Source organism: Salmo salar, chromosome ssa05 (genome assembly GCF_905237065.1).
Source record: "Salmo salar chromosome ssa05, Ssal_v3.1, whole genome shotgun sequence".
Lineage (NCBI taxonomy): Eukaryota > Metazoa > Chordata > Actinopteri > Salmoniformes > Salmonidae > Salmo > Salmo salar.
The window spans coordinates 35,040,206-35,061,226 of record NC_059446.1 but is presented as its reverse complement, the minus strand read 5'-3'; the positions used below and the strand labels follow the sequence as shown (position 1 = coordinate 35,061,226).

The following is a 21,021-nucleotide window of genomic DNA, read 5'->3' as shown; positions in this document are numbered from 1 at the left end:
ACTTCGGTAAAACTACATTTACCATCATCCTTAGCGTAAGGATTATTGTCTGGAGAATCTTTGTAAATGTAGTTTAACTACTTCCCGGGATTACGCCATTAATCGACACTAAAACTACAAGGTGATCGGACGCGGAAGTGACAATTCGTAGTTGGAAAGTTTCATGGTTGCAGTGTTGTTATTTTTCTGACTCATAGCTATCTAGCTTGTTCCTGTGAAATTCGCTCATTTGGGATACCAAAGGTAAAACAGTGTTTCAGTTAATTAATCACGACTGTTCATGAACAGTAAACTATCCTTAACAATTGTGAGAATGTTTTTGTTAGCTAGTTGCTTTTAGCTCGCAGAAAAAAAGCCTCGCTAATTTGAGCGTGCGGTCAGTAACGTTAGCTACTTAGCTAAAATATTGTACTGTGCCGTGTCAACTAGCTAGATTGCTCAATAATTTCACTTGCCAACTAATGCCCTCAATGTATCAAATTGCTATTGGTTTAGAGTAGGCATAAACTATTGTCTAGACTGGTAGTAGTATAAAAGGAGTGTGCAATTGTTTGGGCCTTTCTATGTACTGTTAGCTAGTTACACAGATAAGCGAAGCCTGCTTCAGTCATGCATATGCCTTTGTTACTCTGTACACAGCCTGTCAGACAGTCATGGTGCCACACCTTCAGAGCACCGGTCATAATTGCTAATTGGCTATCTTGTCTATGACAGGAGGAATGTAATAGTGTGTGAGCACATTCATTTTATTCTGATCTAAGCCATCCTTTCAGCAAGGGTGGCTACTAGCACTGCAACAAAGAGCCTCATTGAGAGGGCTAAAGGAATCTCCGCGTGGAGCATGCATTAGCTCGCAGCAGGGTTGATGTATCACACATTATTTAGACACAGTCCTGCACATAGACCAACATTGTCTAATGATCTAAAGAGTATCTGTGTATGAGTCATTTCTCATTGGGTTTTCCTTATGGGGAAAAAAAGAATAAAAATTATATGTTACTGTCTTTCATGGCCTCAGTTTGAGCTTGAATTGTTTATACAAGGAGTGAGATGACATGTCCAAATATAATGGCATAACAAGTTACCAGAGTTGTAACACCCAGTAGTTATACAGTATCATCAGCGTTGATATCAGCTTGATGTGAGACAGGCCTACATCTAACCGACACTAACATGAAACAATTCACGCCTCAGATAAGTACCTACATATAAGTCAAAATGTGGATGTCTGTCCCGTCACCCACAGGGAGCGATGGGGAGTGAGCCAGGGCCAGTCCAGATTGTGACAGTGTGCAAGAAGGATCACTCCTTTGCCTTGGACACAGAGGCTTTAGGACGGGTTCTGCTTGCACCGGAGGTTCGGGATAAACATGTGGTGGTGCTCTCGGTGGCCGGGGCCTTCCGGAAAGGCAAGAGCTTCATTCTGGACTTCATGCTCCGCTACATGTACAGGAAGGTCAGTGTTTCTGAAAATGGAACATGTACACCCACACTTGGTTCAAAGTTCAGTGTGTCATTCGTTCTATATCACATACCATCGCTACCTGTGAAGTGAATTGTTTCCTGATATCAGACTTAATCCCAGGGCTGCTGGCCAGTCAGTAATGTGTAGGGATGTCTGTATTCCTCCAGAAGCATGGTGAGGAGTGGCTGGGTCAGGAGGATGAGCCCCTGACTGGGTTCAAATGGAGGGGGGGCTCAGAGCCAGAGACCACCGGCATCCAGCTGTGGAGTGAGGTCTTCCTGGTAGAGAAACGTGATGGGACGGAGGTACTGACTCCAACATTCAAAACTATGCTCCTTGGAATGATTGTGCAAAAAAATGATATGGGCATTGGAACACAAAAGTATGCAAATTGTAATGTTTGTGTTGGTGTTATGCATTTGATTGATGGATTGATATCTGCCCTCTATAGGTGGCAGTATTACTGATGGACACCCAGGGTGCATTTGACAACCAGTCCACCGTGAAAGATTGTGCCACAATCTTTGCCCTCAGTACCATGACCAGCTCAATACAGGTGGTCTGCTATGCACTCATGTAATTTGTTATAATTGGTGTTACATTTTAAAAACATTTATGTAATATGGTTGTGATTGTTTCTCTCTTGCAGATCTACAACCTCTCACAGAACATTCAGGAAGATGATCTGCAGCAGCTGCAGGTCTGTCTTCCTCAGCAGTAACATGTTTGCCTGGCTGAAACGGCAGACTCTTTCTGACTCGATTCTCGGGAGGCACTGTAATTTTCCGATAATGAAAGGGGCGGTGCTCTTGCAGTGGTTGGTTCTCTGGGTCTCTCTCACTGAAACACACACAGCCCTCCAGCCCCACCACCTTGCGTTGCAACTATTCGTTTTTCAAATCCAAGCAGCAAGAGGACTCAATCAGCTTGATTGCTCAAAACAGCTCTAAAACTACTGTAAACATTGGACTCAATAAGAGTTAAAAAATAAACAGAGTGTTCAGACCCAACAGTGTGTACACAGCTCACATTGTGCGCGTGGTCTGGTGTCAGACAGACTAACATGTTCCACAACCTGAGAGCATTGCTCCCCAAGGGGCATGGAAATATCAAGGAATTGAAAAACCTGTCACGGGTTTTGGATATCAATGTGCTCATTCAAAATCAGAGAATTTGAATGTACCTAAAGTACATTTTTGTCATTTATTTGATTTCCTCTGCATAATGAATGACATTATTTATGTTCTGTCTTCTTCCAGCTGTTCACAGAGTATGGACGCCTCGCTATGGATGAAATCTTCCTGAAGCCATTTCAGGTATGAGAAGCAAAAGTCTTATAAACACAAAGCAATTGGTTATTTAGAATCTAGACCAATCATCTTTAAGTTCCTTTTGACTCTGCTTAAGGTATAATATTTGCTAACTAAAAGTGCATTATTATATGTGCCTTGTTTTTAATATATATTGGTCGCTCCATTCTCCCATTTTCTCAGTCTCTGATGTTCCTAATCAGGGATTGGAGCTTTCCCTATGAATATAAATATGGTCTGAAGGGAGGCAGTGAGTTCCTTGATAAACGTCTACAGGTACTAGACCCTTTTTAGGGTACAATTTGATGTTGTTGGTGCTGCACTGTGTAAGATGAGAGGGTACATTTTGCCAGGTTTAAGTGTGCATTGGTGATAGTAACCAGTATTTGTGATGTTGTGCAGGTGAAAGAGACCCAGCATGAGGAACTACAGACAGTGAGGGAACACATTCATTCCTGCTTCACCTCCATCAACTGTTTCCTGCTACCACATCCTGGGTTGAAGGTGGCCACCAGCCCTGCTTTCAAGGGCCAGCTTAGTGGTATGGTTGCTCCTTGTCCATCTTGTTAATCCATCTAATGATAACCACCTGAGTGTCTGAGGAAGGAACTTAATCGGTTTCAAACCTGTGTATCAGATGTGGCTCCAGAGTTTAAAGAGGAGCTACGCAACCTCATCCCCACACTGCTGCAGCCAGACAACCTGGCTGAGAAAGAGATCAACGGCAACAAGGTCACCTGCAGGGGCCTGCTGGAGTTCTTCAAGGTGAGACTGTGTTTTTAGCCCTCTGAGGTTCCTGACTGCCAGGTTTGTATCATTATGTTGTGTTTGACGGTGTAATGTTTGATTTCAGGCGTACATCAAGATCTACCAGGGTGAAGACCTACCACACCCAAAGTCCATGCTGCTGGTACACACCCATTTATCACTTAGATTTCAGGATTACACATCTTTGAGAGATGTAATGTAAATGCTGTATTGCTCTTCCAACAGACATGTTCATATTTGAGGTTATTGAGTTTTTGTTGAATGTTACTAGTCCACTACCAGTAAATGTACATTGCATCTCTCTCACACAAGGCCACAGCAGAGGCCAACAACCTGGCTGCTGTGGCGGCAGCCAAAGACCAGTATTACAAGAACATGGAGAAGGTGGGTTTGTGTTCTTGGCAAAGAAAGCTATGTGCATTTTTTTTATCTGAAAGAAAAATTCCTCAACACTTAAGGCCTTGCATTCTGTATTAATCTCTCTATCGTCCTAAAGGTCTGTGGGGGAGACCTTCCTTATGTGGCTCCTGCCTCTCTGGAGGAGAAGCACCACTTCTTCCTCCAGGAGTCCCTCCATGTCTTCTCCTCCACCAAGAAGATGGGAGGACAGGAGTTCTGTGACCGCTACCAAGACCAGCTTGAGGCCGAGTTGGTAGAGCTGTGGCAGTCTTTCAGAAAGCACAATGAGGTAAGAGAGACTGATTCACAACCCAGGGGTATCACTTGGCACCAGATCCATTTTTGTCAGTAAACATTTTATTTTCCATTTTAAATTTACTGTGGATACATAAAAGGTAGAATTATTGAAGTTAAGTTTACAGATAAACCTTTTGATTAATATTTTATTTTATTTCTCTTTGAAAGTCAAAGAATGTCTTCACTGCATTCCGGACACCTGCAGTGCTGTTTGTCCTTGTGTGCTTCCTGTACGTGCTGTCAGGGCTATTGCTCTTCATCGGCCTGGCTACCATTGCTTTTGCATGTGACTGTGTCTTGGGCCTAGCCATGGTCGCCATGCTCACCTGGGCCTTCATACGCTATTCGGGAAAATACCGGGGGCTGGGGGGAGCCATCGACCAGACGGCAGGTGTCATACTGCAGCAGGTGAGAACATCTTTTGAATTGTAGGTTTGGGTGGGACATGAGACAAGGCCCACTACAGTTGGTGCACAGAGTATGCAGTTGGACTGTTAAAAAAGAAAAGCTAAGCGTTGTTGTTTGTAAACTTTTGGTAAGAATCAAAATGTCCTTTAGAAGTAATTCAAGTACCCTTATTTAAATGTTTCATTCAATGCAATTTAATTATGTCCTTCTTTTCTTTCAGGCCACTGTGGTGTTGAATAAGTCGAGGCCAGCGGTGGCTAAGATGAAGAAATCCAGCTAGATGGCCTCTTTATCTCATTGCAATACAACATGCACACATCCCAGCACTAAAGCCTTACCATGCTATCACATGGAACCGACATATAGCACTGGCAAGGTGCAGTTACAACACCAACACATGATTACAATGGCAGTGGGAGGTCAACATAATGCACATACACCAGCATCTTTTCAATCGCACAATTTTACACTACATCACTCATCTACATCAAGATGAGACCATAGTCTTACGGAGTATCTGGGGCAAAGGTGCATTATCTCATACCCATGGGGCTGTTTAATCCTCTGGACCTGTTTTTAACACTGACTGACACTGCCATTCGCACACTCCTCCTTGTCTGTAAAGACAACCCAGTGATGTTTACTTAGACACCCTAGACCCAAGTAATGCATTGTTATTGGACATGCCATGGATTTCAATGCATCATAATCTATGTATCCTTTGTGACCAATGCTTATTACTAAGAGGCTTGCATGGAGGCTTTTAAGTCAAATTAGACTTGAGCAGTTTATCCTCCTGATGGAATTTAACTATGCTCTGCTGTAATGGGGTATACATGTAGCCAGATCTTCTTGACTTTATGCTGGTCTCTTTGTACCGCTCTGTGGCCTTGTGCACATTCCATCCCATTCCCAGTTTTGCAGCATGCTCCTTATTTGCTTCCCCTTATCCATGTCAGGGATTCCTTGTTGTTGTACTGTTTTTGCTTTTGTGTTTTATTCCAGGCTTGGAATCCTACTGTAATATCTCTCATTTTATGTTTTTATAAGCCCACTTTAGATGCACCACTGTTCTCCCTTGTAAGTTGACCAAATATGTATTGCGTTACTTCTGAAATTGAATGGTTGGTTGAGAAACGTTAGTTAAGTGGCACTTACTTGAGGAATGAATGCTCCAAAGATGTTATATGTAATATTTCACTATACAGAGGATCACTTGAAATTAGATTGTGATCTTTTGAGAATTTAACAAAAAAAATCTGGATTAGGTTAACTGGTTTGTGTGTAAACAAGTGATGGGTAATATGAGGCCCTTGGTCACCTGTCAGCCAAAGAATTACCCATAAGCATAGGGGTACGATGAAAGGCAAGAGACCTTGCTTGTCCTCAGAATCCAGATAATTATACATAGTTCTAAAAGTTGTATTGTCTCTGACATTCTTTTTGCACATTCCATGTCTATGTTCCATTCCATTGTTGAGGCAAACAATTGGAGGCGTTTTCCGCATTTACTATTGCACTCTCCCTCCTCTCTGTACTGTTACTTTTTTTAAACTCATTCAACAAATAAAAATATACATTACAGTAGATGCATGAAATTCATTGCTTTTTTTCATTATCTTTTGCAATATTGTTTTGTGGCCTTGGTAACTATGTTTTTATTTACATTTTTAGAATAAGTATTGCTTAAGCCAAATAAAATGCAAAAGACCTGTAAGTTTGGTTGAGTTCTTGACTAGTTCATATACCTATTTCACTATAAATTGGATATATATATACACCTATGTCAAGCCAAAAACGTTTTTCATTAAACGATTCTGGTGTTCCTTTTACTGAGAGGGTCAGTATGGAATGGATATAGGCCTACAGAAGATTGTTGACATTATTGATATTATGAAGATAGCAATCTTATTGCAGTCTTTTAATGATGATGAATCAATCACCCCTTACTGTTAGTTGGCATCAAGCAGGGTTATTGAATTAATTCATAGGGTGGGCGTGCCAACGGACAGGTTTTTGTGTTGTACACTGCTTCGTTGTAACCGAATGAAAAGAGGTTATTATCCATTCATACTCCAGTGGCGGAGCCGTTTGCTCTTTTTTATTTTGTCTTTGTCCCTCCTTCTCCCCCCACTCTTGCTGTCACTCCTTTCTATGTTCCACAATGCTGCTCCCACCAGTTCGTACTGCGCAGTGAAATTTGCTATAGCGAAAATCATGTCCTTGTTTCCTTATATGGTGATCGGCGTCGCGGGCTGCCTTGTTGAACCGAGGCGCGTGCACTGCCGCCGCCACCATTCGCTTCCATATTTGGAAGTGAGTTCAACAATCCTTGTAGAGGGGGTGTGGTGAGGCGAGAAAGAGCAAATGAGACCGAATACTGAGTTATTATGGATCCTACACTATGATAAATAATTATTCTCGTATCTGAATAGCATACGTGTCCGTAGTCTTATATTGTACTCAGAATCAATGTGATGCAGGGCGAATGTTTCCCCCAAATATGTTTTCAAGTGAATGTCAGTGTCCGGCCTCAGGCATAAAAGCAACAGCATGCAGCATCTTTTGAGAATTAAGGGATACTCATCCTCGCATCCGTGCAATTCTAATTTCATAAAAAATGAAAATAGACTTCTATTTTATATAAATGTTGTTTATTTGTTCACATGTTATTTTTTATTTGGACAAACATTAAACGTTTGTCAAAAATTTAGAATTTCTAATCCCACCATACTCCATGTTAAAGCTAACGAGCACTCTTTCCTGGAGATGCTCGCGCTTCTCACCCGCCATCAAGCACGCGCCGCTAAGCGCGTCCACGTGCTGTATCAAGTGTGTGCGAGATCGACACTGCATCACAGCTCATTCAATTTCTCACCAGACGCCGACCAATTCAGACAGCTATGGTACGTTTACATTTATCAACTAGCTATGTGGTATATCATTGGAAACAAATATATATATATACACACACAAGTATCATTATTGTGTTTTCGCTTTCTTTGTTGATGTAATGTATTTTAGCTAGTGAACAGCGAGTTCATTTTGAGATGAAGCCGACAGCATCATCAGATTGTCGGGTCAGCTGTGACTGCCGTGCTGTCTTCTGGAACGTTTCCTAGTTGAATATTGAATCTTGGATGGTAGTAAATTTGTTTCAAAGGGTTTTTGAATCATTCAGGTGAATGTCCCTAACTCACAAAAGCATGTTTTATGCAGATGCTTGCTCGTCTCTTGACGTTATAATCGCCTAGCATAGGACGTGTTTGTATGGAAAGAAAACGACCCAAAAACTGCCTGGCGCCATTTCCTCCATCACCCAATCTCCCTTCACTAAAGGCCTAATGCCCAGTCTAGCACTAAGTTGCAAGTAGCAGCATATTCGGTGATAAATGACTATCTAGTTTAACTACCTAGCTACAGCCCAGTACTACTCACCCCCCTCGAATTTGCCAGCTATCTAGCACTATCTGGCCTTGTATTTGCCGGTACTAAAGGCTCGTTTAGCATGGCTAACGGAGTGCATTTTCTGTGCCTACACATAGCTAACTAGCCATTTAGCAAGCTAACATGTAGCTAACTAGCTAATTTGATTTCCACCTCCTTTGTCTCCGCCAGTCGCACGAGCCCCTTTGTTTTTATTAACTAGCAAACTAACTTGCGTAGGTGCCATGACAATTGATTTAACGTTAGCTTTAATTATAGATGGAGCTTCTGTTTGCAACGTGTGAAAATAATCGCGTTAGCGGTCTGGTATTTTCTCGACATCGTTTTGCCTTATATAGTGCACATGTGCCATCACTGCATTCATGGCCCCACCCTGGTTTTTGGTGCAAAGAACATTTTTGAACCTTTTCTCTATTGTAAACAGTAGGCAACTAACGTTAAATATTAAATGTCTATCCGGAGTAACTTTATTTAGTGATGGGCAACGCTATAACAGTCAGGCGAAGGTGAGAACTTGTCTGGGGTGTCACCGTTATTCCACGAGCTAACGTTAAATGTTTTGCAAGCGGTCCTTTTGTCGTTAGCAAGCGTTTCCCACGACGTTCTTCCAGGTTTTTACGCATCAACTTTTGGCAAGTGGTGCGTCGGAACGAAGTATTGGGATGCTTGTGAACGACCAAATCTACTGTAGCATACGCAATAAACAATTCGTCATAAATGTTTGTGGCACGCACCTGGGTCTCACTCAACGTACGTGGCTTAACCCTGAATAAACTTGTCGAATTATCAACATGTTTGTTCAAAAGCGCAAATTCTAGTTTCTATTGTCATGCGTTCCGCGTGATATTAAATGATCTTATTTTGGTGAATCTGCCTGACTGTGGACGGGGATCTTGATTACTTTCAATTTAGTCGACTAATTACAGATCATATTTTCCCACCTGCTGTTCATTTGTGAGGCCGTTATGTACCGTTGTTCATGTGAATAATGTATTGCAACGTGACATCAATGCTTTGGTTCAATTGTGTATATGATGAATGAATGGTCACTGTTGGACACGATTGGCCCGTGTTCCTGCCGAGTAGTGAGCTGGCTGGGTCCGTCCCAGCTATTCCGGAGGAGCCCACAGTATTTAGTGCCCTATTATGGGTGCAGTTGGACAGACGCAGGACAAGCGAAGTAAAATGATTGGGTTAAATAATTTCTTGTTGATTACAGCTACTTGGTGAAGGATTATTTTTAGATTTGTCACACTTGATTTCAAGTGAATTGGAATAAAATGTATTGTCCTTTTTCACCACCTTAACTGACTCAGTCTGGAGAACTACCTTTGTAGTCACGAACCTGACATTGTCTTTCTTATGTGCTGTTACTTGAACCTTAACTTTTGGCAACATTCTGTGGTATTTTATGGCAGGAAGCAAGGGATCTCTATTGCTCTGAAAAGAACATGCTTTCTGCATGGAGGGACTAAAGGGTATCATCTCCACTGGCTTCTGGGTATTTGTCTTTTCATACCGGTATCCCCAGTCAGCACTTTAGTCTGTGGCTTGCTGCAGTGTGAAGAAACATGCATTGTCTGAAGAGCTCTCAGAATAGTAACAGGAGTGCTCATTGTTTTGGAACATCGGCGGGATTAAGTGGAGCTGCATGGCAGTTGGCTGCTGTTCAAACACTCTGGCCTCTTCGCCCTTGGTAGGGGTGCCTTGCTCTTCCTAGAAAAAACGATTGCCCTGGAAATGGAAGTCTTCCCCGGCAGCACTTTAAATACTCTTGCAAAGTCTTTTCACTCCTGTTCAAGATGTCGCTAATCCAGATGTTTGTATCTAAACTCTTCAAACTCAACACTAGGTGATAAGGTCCTGAGCCCAGTGTGGTCTCTCACAGGCCCTGGCCATCCTCACGCCCAGAGCAAACAGGCCCACACCCTTCACACACAAATTACTTCAAAGTGGGTCACTACAGTGGCAGGGCTCTGGAAGGCATGAAGCCACTCTCAGGCGAGAAGTGCATTTTTAATGAAGGCTGCTTCTGTTGTATGGATGTGGCTTTACTTGGTGAAAAGAGTGTCTAGTCTACATGATTTAGCAGAAGGCTGATGAAAGGATTGGCCAAAACCTGCCAGACGGAGGGATGTTTTGACACTTGGTAACATCCTCTGGCTGATTCCTGCATGGGTTGATGTGATGCCTGTTGGGTAAAATGCCTTAATGGAAATCAGAATACCCGAGCAAGGTTTTATAGGGCTGTTACTCGGATGTGGCCTATTTATTTTTATTTTTTTCCCCACACAGAGGATCCATTGTCTGTGACCGACCCACACATTCTAAGGCTTAATTTCTGTCCCCACCTTCACTCCCATGGCTATTTTTAAAGCAGTTACTTACGTGGCATGGCTGGCTATCTCACATACTGTACACGTTTATAGTAGGAGGGAAAACCCTCATTGTGTAACCTGGTTTTATCTGCCCTTTTCAGAGACACCTGTTACTGGCCCTTATCAGGCAGTGGCAATCTATCAATGCACCTTTGGCATGTTACTTTATTTACGAAGGTACACCAGACAGACCAATATTCATCTGTCCCCCTCACAGCTACAGGTATCCCTTACTCATCAGAGATGTTGGTGTGGGTTCTCCAGATTGTGTCCAAGTTTGGAAAAAGGGTTCAACCCTGTGCCTTTCTCTGAATGCCACGCCTGCTGAATCATGCATGCCCTGCTGTACATCATGCTTTTCTGGTCAATGCCATGGATGGGGACTCATATAGTCCCCATTTATCTTGACTGATCATGTGGGTACAGGTCATAAACCATAGGATTGCATTCTGGCTTATGGTGCCCCCCAACCATAGGACTAATAGCCGTTTGTTCATAACTGCTAGTCATTGTGCATCTACCTCCCTATTGATTCCCTTTATCAGCAGTCCTTGAAGGGTGTGTTCCTGCAGTGTGAGAAGTCCAAGGCAGAATCATATGACTACTCTCTCTGTCCCTCTCTGCGCAGGCTTCCGGGGTGACAGTGACAGATGACGTTATCACAGTCTTCAACGAGATGAAGGTGCGTAAGGCGCAGGCGAACGAGGATGAGAAGAAGAAGAGGAAGAAGGCGGTGCTGTTCTGTCTGAGCGAGGACAAGAAGCACATCATCCTGGAGGAGGGCCAAGAGATCCTGACAGGAGATGTGGGTGTCACGGTCCAGGACCCCTACCTGCACTTCGTTAAGATGCTGCCCCCAGACGACTGCCGTTACGCCCTCTACGATGCCACCTACGAGACCAAGGAGACCAAGAAAGAGGACCTGGTCTTCATCTTCTGGTGAGGAATGAGAGAGGGGGGCTCGGCTAGACTTGGGTGTAGGCTGAGGGGGGCATCGTACATTTTCTGCTGTGGTGTCACTTGACTGTTCAATCGCTTGGCTTCTACACTCGGGACAATGGTTAAACCATTACCCCTCCCTCATAGGGCCCCAGATGGCGCTCCCCTGAAGAGCAAGATGATCTACGCCAGCTCAAAGGATGCTATCAAGAAGAAGTTCACAGGTGAGAAGCACTGACCGTTGTGGATGTAATAGACCTTTTGGGCTCTGGGTTCTCTTCAAATTAAATGGAATCTCCTTGCTCAACCCTATAGCTCTGTGTAATTGAATTATACATATTTTTTTTTTTTGGGGGGGGGGGGTTAATAAGCTTTGTGTCCTATGTGAAGCTACATTTTTGCCTCCATTTCAGGTATCAAGCACGAGTGGCAAGTGAACGGTTTGGAAGACATCAAGGACCGGCGCACCCTTGCCGACAAGCTTGGAGGCTCATCAGTAATCACCCTGGAAGGAAGCCCTCTATAAATTTAGCCCCAGGCTTCAACTGAAGCCAGACATCTGAAGGGGTTGGCTGTTCATTCCAATATGGTTGGGAGGAGGGGCAAAGCAGGATCATTTGTGGGACTGTTGGGAGGGGTATTGTGGGAGGGGGGGTGTGTGAAAGTGACAGTTTTCAAATTCCACAAATGCAGCCTGTCATTCCAGTTCACACGACATAATGAACACGAACAAAACACACACTAAGAAAAAGCAATAAAAAGATAAATGAATTTAAAAAAAATACAAAATTGATGAAGGATGATGATTATGAAGACTAAATATGTAAATGTTTGAGGACAGGGTTTTGTTCTGTCTGGATTCCACTAAAATGACGATCGCATAGAAAAGGGACAGGGCAACAACTGTTACAATTCCAACTTGGCTCCAGCAAGATACTGTTCTTAATTATACAACTACCTTTTTTTGCCAAACTTCTAGTTAAGTTTTCTAAGTGTGTGTAGTTGAGACTAGGTGTAGTACAAGACCATTAACACTTGATTGATTGCACATGACGCATCAACGGTCTCCTGGGAAGCACGGTTCATTTTGGGGGGGGGGGGTTGAACATACAAATTACACAACTTTTAAGTGAGTCCAGTTATTTTTTATTTCCAGTTCTGAGTTTAAAAAAAAAAACATGGCGTTGATGTAAAAATTGAACACATTCCTTATACAACAGGATCTGGTGGGTTTAGAAGTGTGACGGTAAGACGGGGGCGATGTATTTGAACTGCCTGTGTTCAGAATTTAGACTGGTATTGAATGGATGTTTTGTATCGTCTCCTTATCTCTAATAAAAAGGCACTAAACTAACTTTGTACTCTGCCTTTTTTTTTGTCTAGCTTGTGTGATTTGAGGAATGACCAAGCTAATAAGGTTGATCATTTAGCCTGTCCGAATGGAAGATGTGGATGTCTGAGTGTTTTAGGCAAAAATATTGATGTCCTATTGGCTGCTGTTACACAGGCAGCCCAATTCTGATCTTTTGGCCAATGAGAGCAAATATTTTGCCAATACTTGATCAAAAAATCGGAATGGGCTGCCTGTGTAAATGACTGTCAAGTGTCTGGGTAATATCTGAATAAAATGTCACTTAGTTGAACTATTAAATGATTGGTTGGTCCAGGAACCTGCTTACACTGGGCAGTTAGTGATGCTTTTATTTGTAATTGGTGAACTTGGTATTCTTTGCAATGTGTACCTTTAAACAGCCGCTTGATTGAATTTAGTTCTTTGTCAGAAATTGAAACAATTAATTAGTGGTTTTAAAGACCAATGGCATCATGTATCCTAAATGTTTACATACTGACCACATGAGGGCACTCTAACTCCTCTGAAAAGTGGATTCCATTTTACAGTAGCAACTCATTCTTTGTATACCTGTTGGTTTCCATAACTGACACAAGCATTAATGATAAATCTCTTAGTTTATTGAAATAGGCATTTACAAAAAATATTATCACCATTGATTTTCACCCCCTAACCCGCTTGAAAGCAAGCAGTTTATGCTGCCAGCACTGAGTAAGAAGCTCCCTTAGGTTTTCAGAATCTGACGTTCATTGATTTCACCATTGATACCTTCAACCCTTTTTGACATGTTTGGTGTATTGAGGCGCCGTATCTTGTCAGTGTGGCTAGGTATGCCTCCGGGCCATTGGGGCGGAGTATACATTTTACAGGTGTCTTTCTAACCCAGAATGAGAAGTCCCTGTACTTTCCAAAATCATTCACATCCTTAAGCGACGTTACCTAAACAAATAAGACGTCCCCCTCCCCACATCCCTTTGTAAAATCAACTCCACACCCGCACATTTGATCCTAAATGTTGAAAAACATGCAGCCACAGTATTACACACAACAATGGGAGTGTGTCTAAAGAAAATAAGTCCAGTAGTTGCTCCATTGGCTAAAGCTGTTCAATACTATTCCAAAGTATAAAGTTAATGGCTGCTACCATAGTTATAAAACAGCAAGGCTCCTAGTCACAGTGGTTAACACCTCCAAGGGAAACCTGTTACGGCGCATGAAGGTTTAGCAGTCCTGTTTTCTTCGATAGTATTGTAGATGTTTAATTTTTATTAGGATTAAATCCCGTTTCACTCTTACCCTTTTATAGACTGAGTTGGGGAGTTATTTCCTCTCCACATCTCCTTTAAGGGATTTTGTGCTTACTTTAAATAGTTATCTGTCATGGACTTCATAGCCTCTTTTTTTTCTAGGCCATCCCCCCCTCCCCTTCTCTCTCAGTCCTGACTACAGTCCACTCGGTTCCCATGCACCCAGTAACATATCTGGGCAAACTTCAGCGGGGTGAATCTCACAGCCACGTTGTAGTCGCGGTTCTCCCCATCAATCTCCAGCCACTGGTGTCCAGAGAAGATGCCGATGACTTTTCTCTCCCAGCGTTCCAGAGCCGTGTCCCACACGCGGCCGTACACCCCCGAGCCGCTGGCCCCCGGCCGGGCATCACAGTGCTGGTAGATCAGGTCGTTAGACTCGTCCTCCACAGGACAGAAGCGGTAGACCAGCTCCCCAGGCCTGTCACTGTCAAACCCAGAGAAGTGGATGCGTTTCCCTGCCAGGTCATCAGAGGAGGGAGCCACAGACAGACGCATGAAGGGCCGGCGGTGGGGCCAGCGCAGCTCCAAGAGGGCGTAGTCAAAGTCCATGCTGACCTCCTGGGGGCCTTGGATCCAGCCCTTGGGGACACGGGTGCGTTTGACCCGGACCCAGCGCACCAGGGGCTTCTTGGTGGGGGTCTGGCTGGGCTTGGTGCCATTGATGTACGGAGGAGTCAGGAAGCCTACCCTCAGTTTACGGGCTCCCTTGACGTAGTCCTTCCCATCATGCACGCAGTGGGCAGCGGTCAGGACATGGCGTCGAGACACTAGGACTCCAGTGCAGCCGGTGGAGATCCTCACAGCTGTGGAGAATGGGTAGTCCAACAGGAAGTGGTCACCGCGTATGTTGAAGCGCCCATCAGCCCCGTAGATCTGTCTTTTCTGACGCCTGTGCCTACTGGTAACTCTACGTCCTCTTGTTGGTGGAGGTTGAATGGCAGGACTGATGGTGCCCTCATAATCATCCTCATCCGCCACATCCACAGTGGTGAGGGTACGAGAACCGTCTGCATAGAGCGTCTCGAAGGCCAGCTGCTCAGTCAGGTGCTCTCGCCTGCTCTCTTGCTCTCCTTTGTGGTAGCAGCTGGCATTGCAGTGAGTGGTGAAGTCGAGTTGAGTCTGGGAACTGAAGCGAGAGCGGGAGAGGGGCAGGGGTGCATGGGGCACCAGTGAAGGGAGGTGGAGGTGGACGGGGTGTTGGTGAGGGGGGGCTCGAGATGGCAGAGAGAGGGGGAGGAGGAGTGAGAGGAGCACGACTAAGAGGGAGAGATGAGCCAGGCCAGAGTTTGGATGTGGATACATGGTCATTGAGCAAAACACTGAAATGAAAAACATGTAAAACATTTAATGTACACCCCACAACAATACACAAAAGACACAAAAAAAAGGAATCTACTTATCCGTGAGGAACGGTAGGGTATAGATGAACTAGGAATGTCATGGACTTTGCAGAAACCTTGTTTGATTAAAGATGCTTCAAAACAGATCATCACTAATGAAACACAACGGTGTGGAGAACACTGGCTTTACTGGCTTGTCTCCCCAGTTTAAGTGCATCATTCACAAACACTCTCAACCCATAATCCCCCATAAAACCAGTCCACTCTCAGTCTGACACATGGCTTCCAAGTGCCCTCGCTCAGAGCCCATACACGCGGGATCAGCTAATGCAGGCTCATGTTGCAATGCAGGTCTGAATGTTCACTTCTTTGAATAGGTTACAATGCAGCTCTTGTTCCTGTCTATACTGTGGGCTATTCAGAAAATGTCATTTTAAACCACGCTACAAGGGTATGACAAGCATTAAAATGTCAGTTCTGCTGGTGGTCTTAGTGCTCAAAGAGAGGTTTGTTATACAAGCCATCTGGTTATGTACACAAGATAAGAGTACATCAGGAAAGTGGCTGTTGGGGCACACGTTGGATATCGGTCGCTGTGTTAGGACACTGCTTATGGTTGCACAGATTATTTGTCTGCAAATGAACTCGTATCATAAGATTTTGAATCTTGGCTTCCGTGTTGTGTATGAGTGGGAGGATAGGTGGACTGAAGGGGAGGGGACGTGTATTCCAGCTTGCTCTGCGGAAAGAGAAGGCCGTCTCAAATTATATTTATGTTAAGGCTCTGGGGCAAGGTGGTGTCTGCCGTCAAACATGAACTACCTTTCTCTGTATGAGTGTCGAAGGCAGGCTCAGAGGGTCCAGGGAGAACTCGATAGGTGGGGAAACTATGGATCCTCAGGCTCTAGTGGCGTAGAAGAGAGCAGGTGTCTCAAGGCCCGTTTATACCTGGTGCTAACACGCATCCTGTGTCCAGATAATGTCCACATTTGTATTGTGCCCACATAAACGATTAAAGACGCATTGTGAACTGATTTTCATCAGATCTTATAAGTGTAAACGGACAACATCACTCTGACCTATACGGCTATGCAGTCAAAAACAGCAGTCACCACACCCTGGTCTCTGATCCCTTCCCATGTTCGTGCCAGGTATTAGTGCAGCTTCAAAGTGGAACAATAGGCATTGGCATACAAAGAGAGGCAGGGGAAGGGTGGAGGCGAAAACAGGCAATTCCCACCACACAACTGTATCATCATAGTGTCGACAGAGAAGATACAGTTACTCAAAGGTGCTTCATGTCTTGAATAGATGCAGCCTAGGGACTCCATGTTAGGGGTTACTGACCTACACTGCTATGCCGTCAAAAACAGCAGTCACTCCACACCCCTGGTCTCTTATCCCCTACACATCAAACATCTACATTTAGCCATCTTCTATTGGGTTCCTTTCAATTTGTGGGGACATTTTTACAAACATATGCCAGAGAGGACTTAACACGAGTGTCTACTTCTAAGGCTATTAAAGTCTGTATAGACTGTAGTTTCCATGGTCTGAGACAGATTAGCTTTGATTGGGGAAAATGGATAGAATATCAAGTAGAATCACACATCTAACCACACTAACCTATAATCAGCAAGCATTTGATGAGGGACCCAAAATAATGGATAATATATGTCAAGAAATATCGCGGTGAGTCTTTATTCCATTTTCCAATAATCTGCGGAGAGTGAGTTTGGTTTGGGTGAAACTCCAAGTCCCAAAGTACACAACAGTAAACTGATCCCCACATTAGAAAGATCTTCCAGCTCTAACAGATTGTAGAGCCAAACAGCCTAACAGCCTTTTTGAATCCTCTCTAAGGCACTGGACCTCCACTAACTCTGTCAGCACCTTACATCAGAGTCATTTCATATACATTCCAATTCCAGTCAATTTCATTTGGCAATTTGAATGGAACGACCTTCCCCATTTCCACATAGATCCCTTTTCTGACAAGCAAAGCTGATGATTATAGCCCTCTGAGAGGGTACTATACTAGTGCTACATAAATCCATGACTACACGGAACTCTATTCCACATCAAGTAACTCATACAAGCAGTAAAATTAGATTTAAAAAACAAGATTAAAATACACCTTATGGAACAGCAGGGACAGTGAAGAGACACAAACACAGGCACAGACACATGCCTACACACACGATAACTTACACACTATACACACGTACACATGGATTTTCTGTTTTAGATAGGTGGTGGTAGTGTAGTGGTCTGAGGGCATACACTTCATGTGTTGTGAAATCTGTTGTGAATGTATTGTAATGTTTACATTTTTTTATAACTTCCTTAATCAGTCAATCAAATGTATTTATTAAGCCCATTTTACATCAGCCGATGTCACAAAGTTTTGCTGGGCCGCAGGAAGAGTAGCTCTGCCTTGACAGCAGCTAATGGGGGTCCATAATAAATACAAATACAAATACAAATAGCCCTCTGAGGGATCCTGAGAGGATAACACGCAGCAATGCACCTATATAAGCTACTAAGCACATAAACATTTGAATAATGGATATATGTACACCTGAAAGCTGTTGTTGGCATTCTTCATCTCATCTCTGACCCTTGAGTGAAGGCTCTGGAATTCTGAGAACAACCTGCTTCCCAGGGCCAGAGCTTTGTCCTGAAAACCCCCTCACTGGGTCTTTTGTCATTCACCAACCTCATTCATCATGAGTGAATGTAGTACTGTGCCATGTCCACTCATTGGGTTGTTGTTAGACCCCAAAGACAACAGATGATGTTTACCTTGCCCAGTCACTATTGAGTTGCACCAATACAGGGGAATAGTGCTGGGAGGCAGTATACTCAACTCACTGAAAAATGCGGGGGGTTGACTTTGGCAAAAGTTCATGATTAGCTATGAAACGTTCACTTACAGTAGTGGAGCAACAATATTAGTTACTTTGCAACACATTTCCCAGGCAAAAAAAGTTATGTTACAATGTAGCCTCCTGGTAACAAACCAGCTATAACTATATTCAAAATAATGATTAACAAATTATTAGGCTACTTAGAATGACAATAAATGTCATACTGTACCTTTTTGTTAAAAAGTTAGTCTGTGTTTAAATCCAATTCACGTTTTCGCCCCCTTCAAAACTATCGGGCATATCAATTCTCCAGATTTCTCCCATCGCTTCAGTGTGACAGGTATCTATCTATCTCTCTCTTCACAGTCCCGCAGAGAGCGAGTCGCCACTTTGATAACGTGTCCTAATTAATTCGGTCAAATCAAAGTTTATTGATGAGAGTCAACTATTGGCTTATATTCATTCCTAATCAAAGTGACTGTCCGTCCGAGTGAGTCGCTTCAACGGCTGTCCGGCTCAAACGCGCTTACAAATAACTGTCTGAAAATGTTACTGAAAATACATTTAGAGGCGATCTCCCTCACGGTCCTAGCGCCCCTGCACTACACAAAAAAAACGTAACATGTCTCAACTGGACAAATCTGCTTTTAGGATGGTGAGAGAAGATGGGTACTGGCAGAGCACATACGAAACATTCTGAAGCCCTCAAGTCAAGATCATTGTGTCCTCCAGCTGCAAACAGTCCAAGTGAAACTGTTAACTTGTTTCTCATGTCAGGAGTAGACCTTGGCACTGGGGTTGGGGAGTGAATCAAATGTGAATAGACTGAGGCTATATCAAATGCCATCTGTCATTTAGAGCCGAAGAGATGCTGAAAAATGCAAATTGCAAAAGGCTCTTAAAATTCTTAGTCCCTGATACAGTTGCAAAAAAAGCAACAGACATGGACTTATTAAGCAGCCTATAATGTACAGTCGTGGCCAAAAGTTTTGAGAATGACACAAATATTAATTTTCACAAAGTCTGCTGCCTCAGTTTGTATGATGGCAATTTGCATATACTCCAGAATGTTATGAAGAGTGATCAGATGAATTGCAATTAATTGCAAAGTCCCTCTTTGCCATGCAAATGAACTGAATCCCCAAAAAACATTTACACTGCATTTCAGCCCTGCCACAAAAGGACCAGCTGACATCATGTCAGTGATTCTCTCGTTAACACAGGTGTGAGTGTTGACGAGGACAAGGCTGGAGATCAATCTGTCATGCTGATTGAGTTCGAATAACAGACTGGAAGCTTCAAAAGGAGGGTGGTGCTTGGAATCATTGTTCTTCCTCTGTCAACCATGGATACCTGCAAGGAAACATGTGCCATCATCATTGCTTTGCACAAAAAGGGCTTCACAGGCAAGGATATTGCTGCCAGTAAGATTGCACCTAAATCAACCATTTATCGGATCATCAAGAACTTCAAGGAGAGCGGTTCAATTGTTGTGAAGAAGGCTTCAGGGCGCCCAAGAAAGTCCAGCAAGTGCCAGGACCGTCTCCTAAAGTTGATTCAGCTGCGGGATCGGGGCACCACCAGTACAGAGCTTGCTCAGGAATGGCAGCAGGCAGGTGTGAGTGCATCTGCACGCACAGTGAGGCGAAGACTTTTGGAGGATGGCCTGGTGTCAAGAAGGGCAGCAAAGAAGCCACTTCTCTCCAGGAAAAACATCAGGGACAGACTGATATTCTGCACAAGGTACAGGGATTGGACTGCTGAGGACTGGGGTAAAGTCATTCTCTCTGATGAATCCCCTTTCCGATTGTTTGGGGCATCCAGAAAAAAGCTTGTCCGGAGAAGACAAGGTGAGTGCTACCATCAGTCCTGTGTCATGCCAATAGTAAGGCATCCTGAGGCCATTCATGTGTGGGGTTGCTTCTCAGCCAAGGGAGTGTGCTCACTCACAATTTTGCCTAAGAACACAGCCATGAATAAAGAATGGTACCAACACATCCTCCGAGAGCAACTTCTCCCAACCATCCAGGAACAGTTTGGTGACGAACAATGCCTTATCCAGCATGATGGAGCACCTTGCCATACGGCAAAAGTGATAACTAAGTGGCTCGGGGAACAAAACATCGATATTTTGGGTCCATGGCCAGGAAACTCCCCAGACCTTAATCCCATTGAGAACTTGTGGTCAATCCTCAAGAGGTGGGTGGACAAACAAAAACCCACAAATTCTGACAAACTCCAAGCATTGATTATGCAAGAATGGGCTGCCATCAGTCAGGATGTGGCCCAGAAGTTAACTGACAGCATGCCAGGGCGGATTGCAGAGGTCTTGAAAAAGAAGGGTCAACACTGCAAATATTGACTCTTTGCATCAACTTCATGTAATTGTCAATAACAGTTTTTGACACTTATGAAATGCTTGTAATTATACTTCAGTATTCCATAGTAACATCTGACAAAAATATCTGAAGACACTGAAGCAGCAAACTTTGTGGAAATTAATATTTGTGTCATTCTCAAAACTTTTGGCCACGACTGTAGGCTATTGTATATCTAATGCAAGCAGTTTCCAGTAGTCCACAGGGATAATCCCAGTCTCAAAAAAACAACATTAATTAAGGTATGGGTTGCAATGGATGCCATCCAACTTCTCCATCTGGACTGTTTTCCATCATATAGGATTTGATGAAACTCACCTGAACGGAGACATATTTATCCTTATTAGTGGTGTGATTGTAG

The 21,021-nt window shown here is 43.6% G+C and overlaps 3 protein-coding genes across 4 annotated transcripts; 2 read left to right on the top strand and 1 right to left on the bottom strand.

Annotated features, from left to right (window-relative positions):
• Nucleotides 1-103: 103 nt before the first annotated feature.
• LOC106604709 (atlastin-3-like) lies at nt 104-6,364 on the top strand. Its single transcript, XM_014199641.2, has 14 exons — nt 104-243; nt 1,247-1,456; nt 1,633-1,770; nt 1,917-2,021; nt 2,115-2,165; nt 2,725-2,781; nt 2,959-3,051; nt 3,178-3,316; nt 3,413-3,540; nt 3,629-3,685; nt 3,856-3,927; nt 4,040-4,231; nt 4,408-4,647; nt 4,868-6,364. Exons 2-14 carry the CDS (start codon nt 1,253-1,255, stop codon nt 4,925-4,927), a joined length of 1,536 nt encoding a protein of 511 aa, XP_014055116.1. The 5' UTR covers nt 104-243; nt 1,247-1,252; the 3' UTR covers nt 4,928-6,364.
• A 1,036-nt stretch (nt 6,365-7,400) lies between these two features.
• On the top strand, nt 7,401-12,765 carry cfl1 (cofilin 1). Its single transcript, XM_014199640.2, has 4 exons — nt 7,401-7,553; nt 11,101-11,411; nt 11,559-11,635; nt 11,825-12,765. The coding sequence occupies exons 1-4, from the start codon at nt 7,551-7,553 to the stop codon at nt 11,935-11,937; spliced, it is 504 nt and encodes a 167-aa protein (XP_014055115.1). The 5' UTR covers nt 7,401-7,550; the 3' UTR covers nt 11,938-12,765.
• LOC106604707 (serine protease 23) lies at nt 12,503-19,023 on the bottom strand. Of its 2 annotated transcripts, none has more exons than XM_014199638.2 (2): nt 18,512-19,023; nt 12,503-15,391 (listed from the first exon to the last, which is right to left on the bottom strand). In XM_014199638.2, exon 2 carries the CDS (start codon nt 15,378-15,380, stop codon nt 14,196-14,198), a length of 1,185 nt encoding a protein of 394 aa, XP_014055113.1. In that variant the 5' UTR covers nt 15,381-15,391; nt 18,512-19,023; the 3' UTR covers nt 12,503-14,195. The 2 variants fall into 2 exon arrangements, with proteins under 2 accessions (XP_014055113.1, XP_014055114.1); XM_014199639.2 differs by lacking the exon at nt 18,512-19,023 and adding an exon at nt 17,994-18,496.
• Between the last annotated feature and the right edge of the window lie 1,998 nt (nt 19,024-21,021).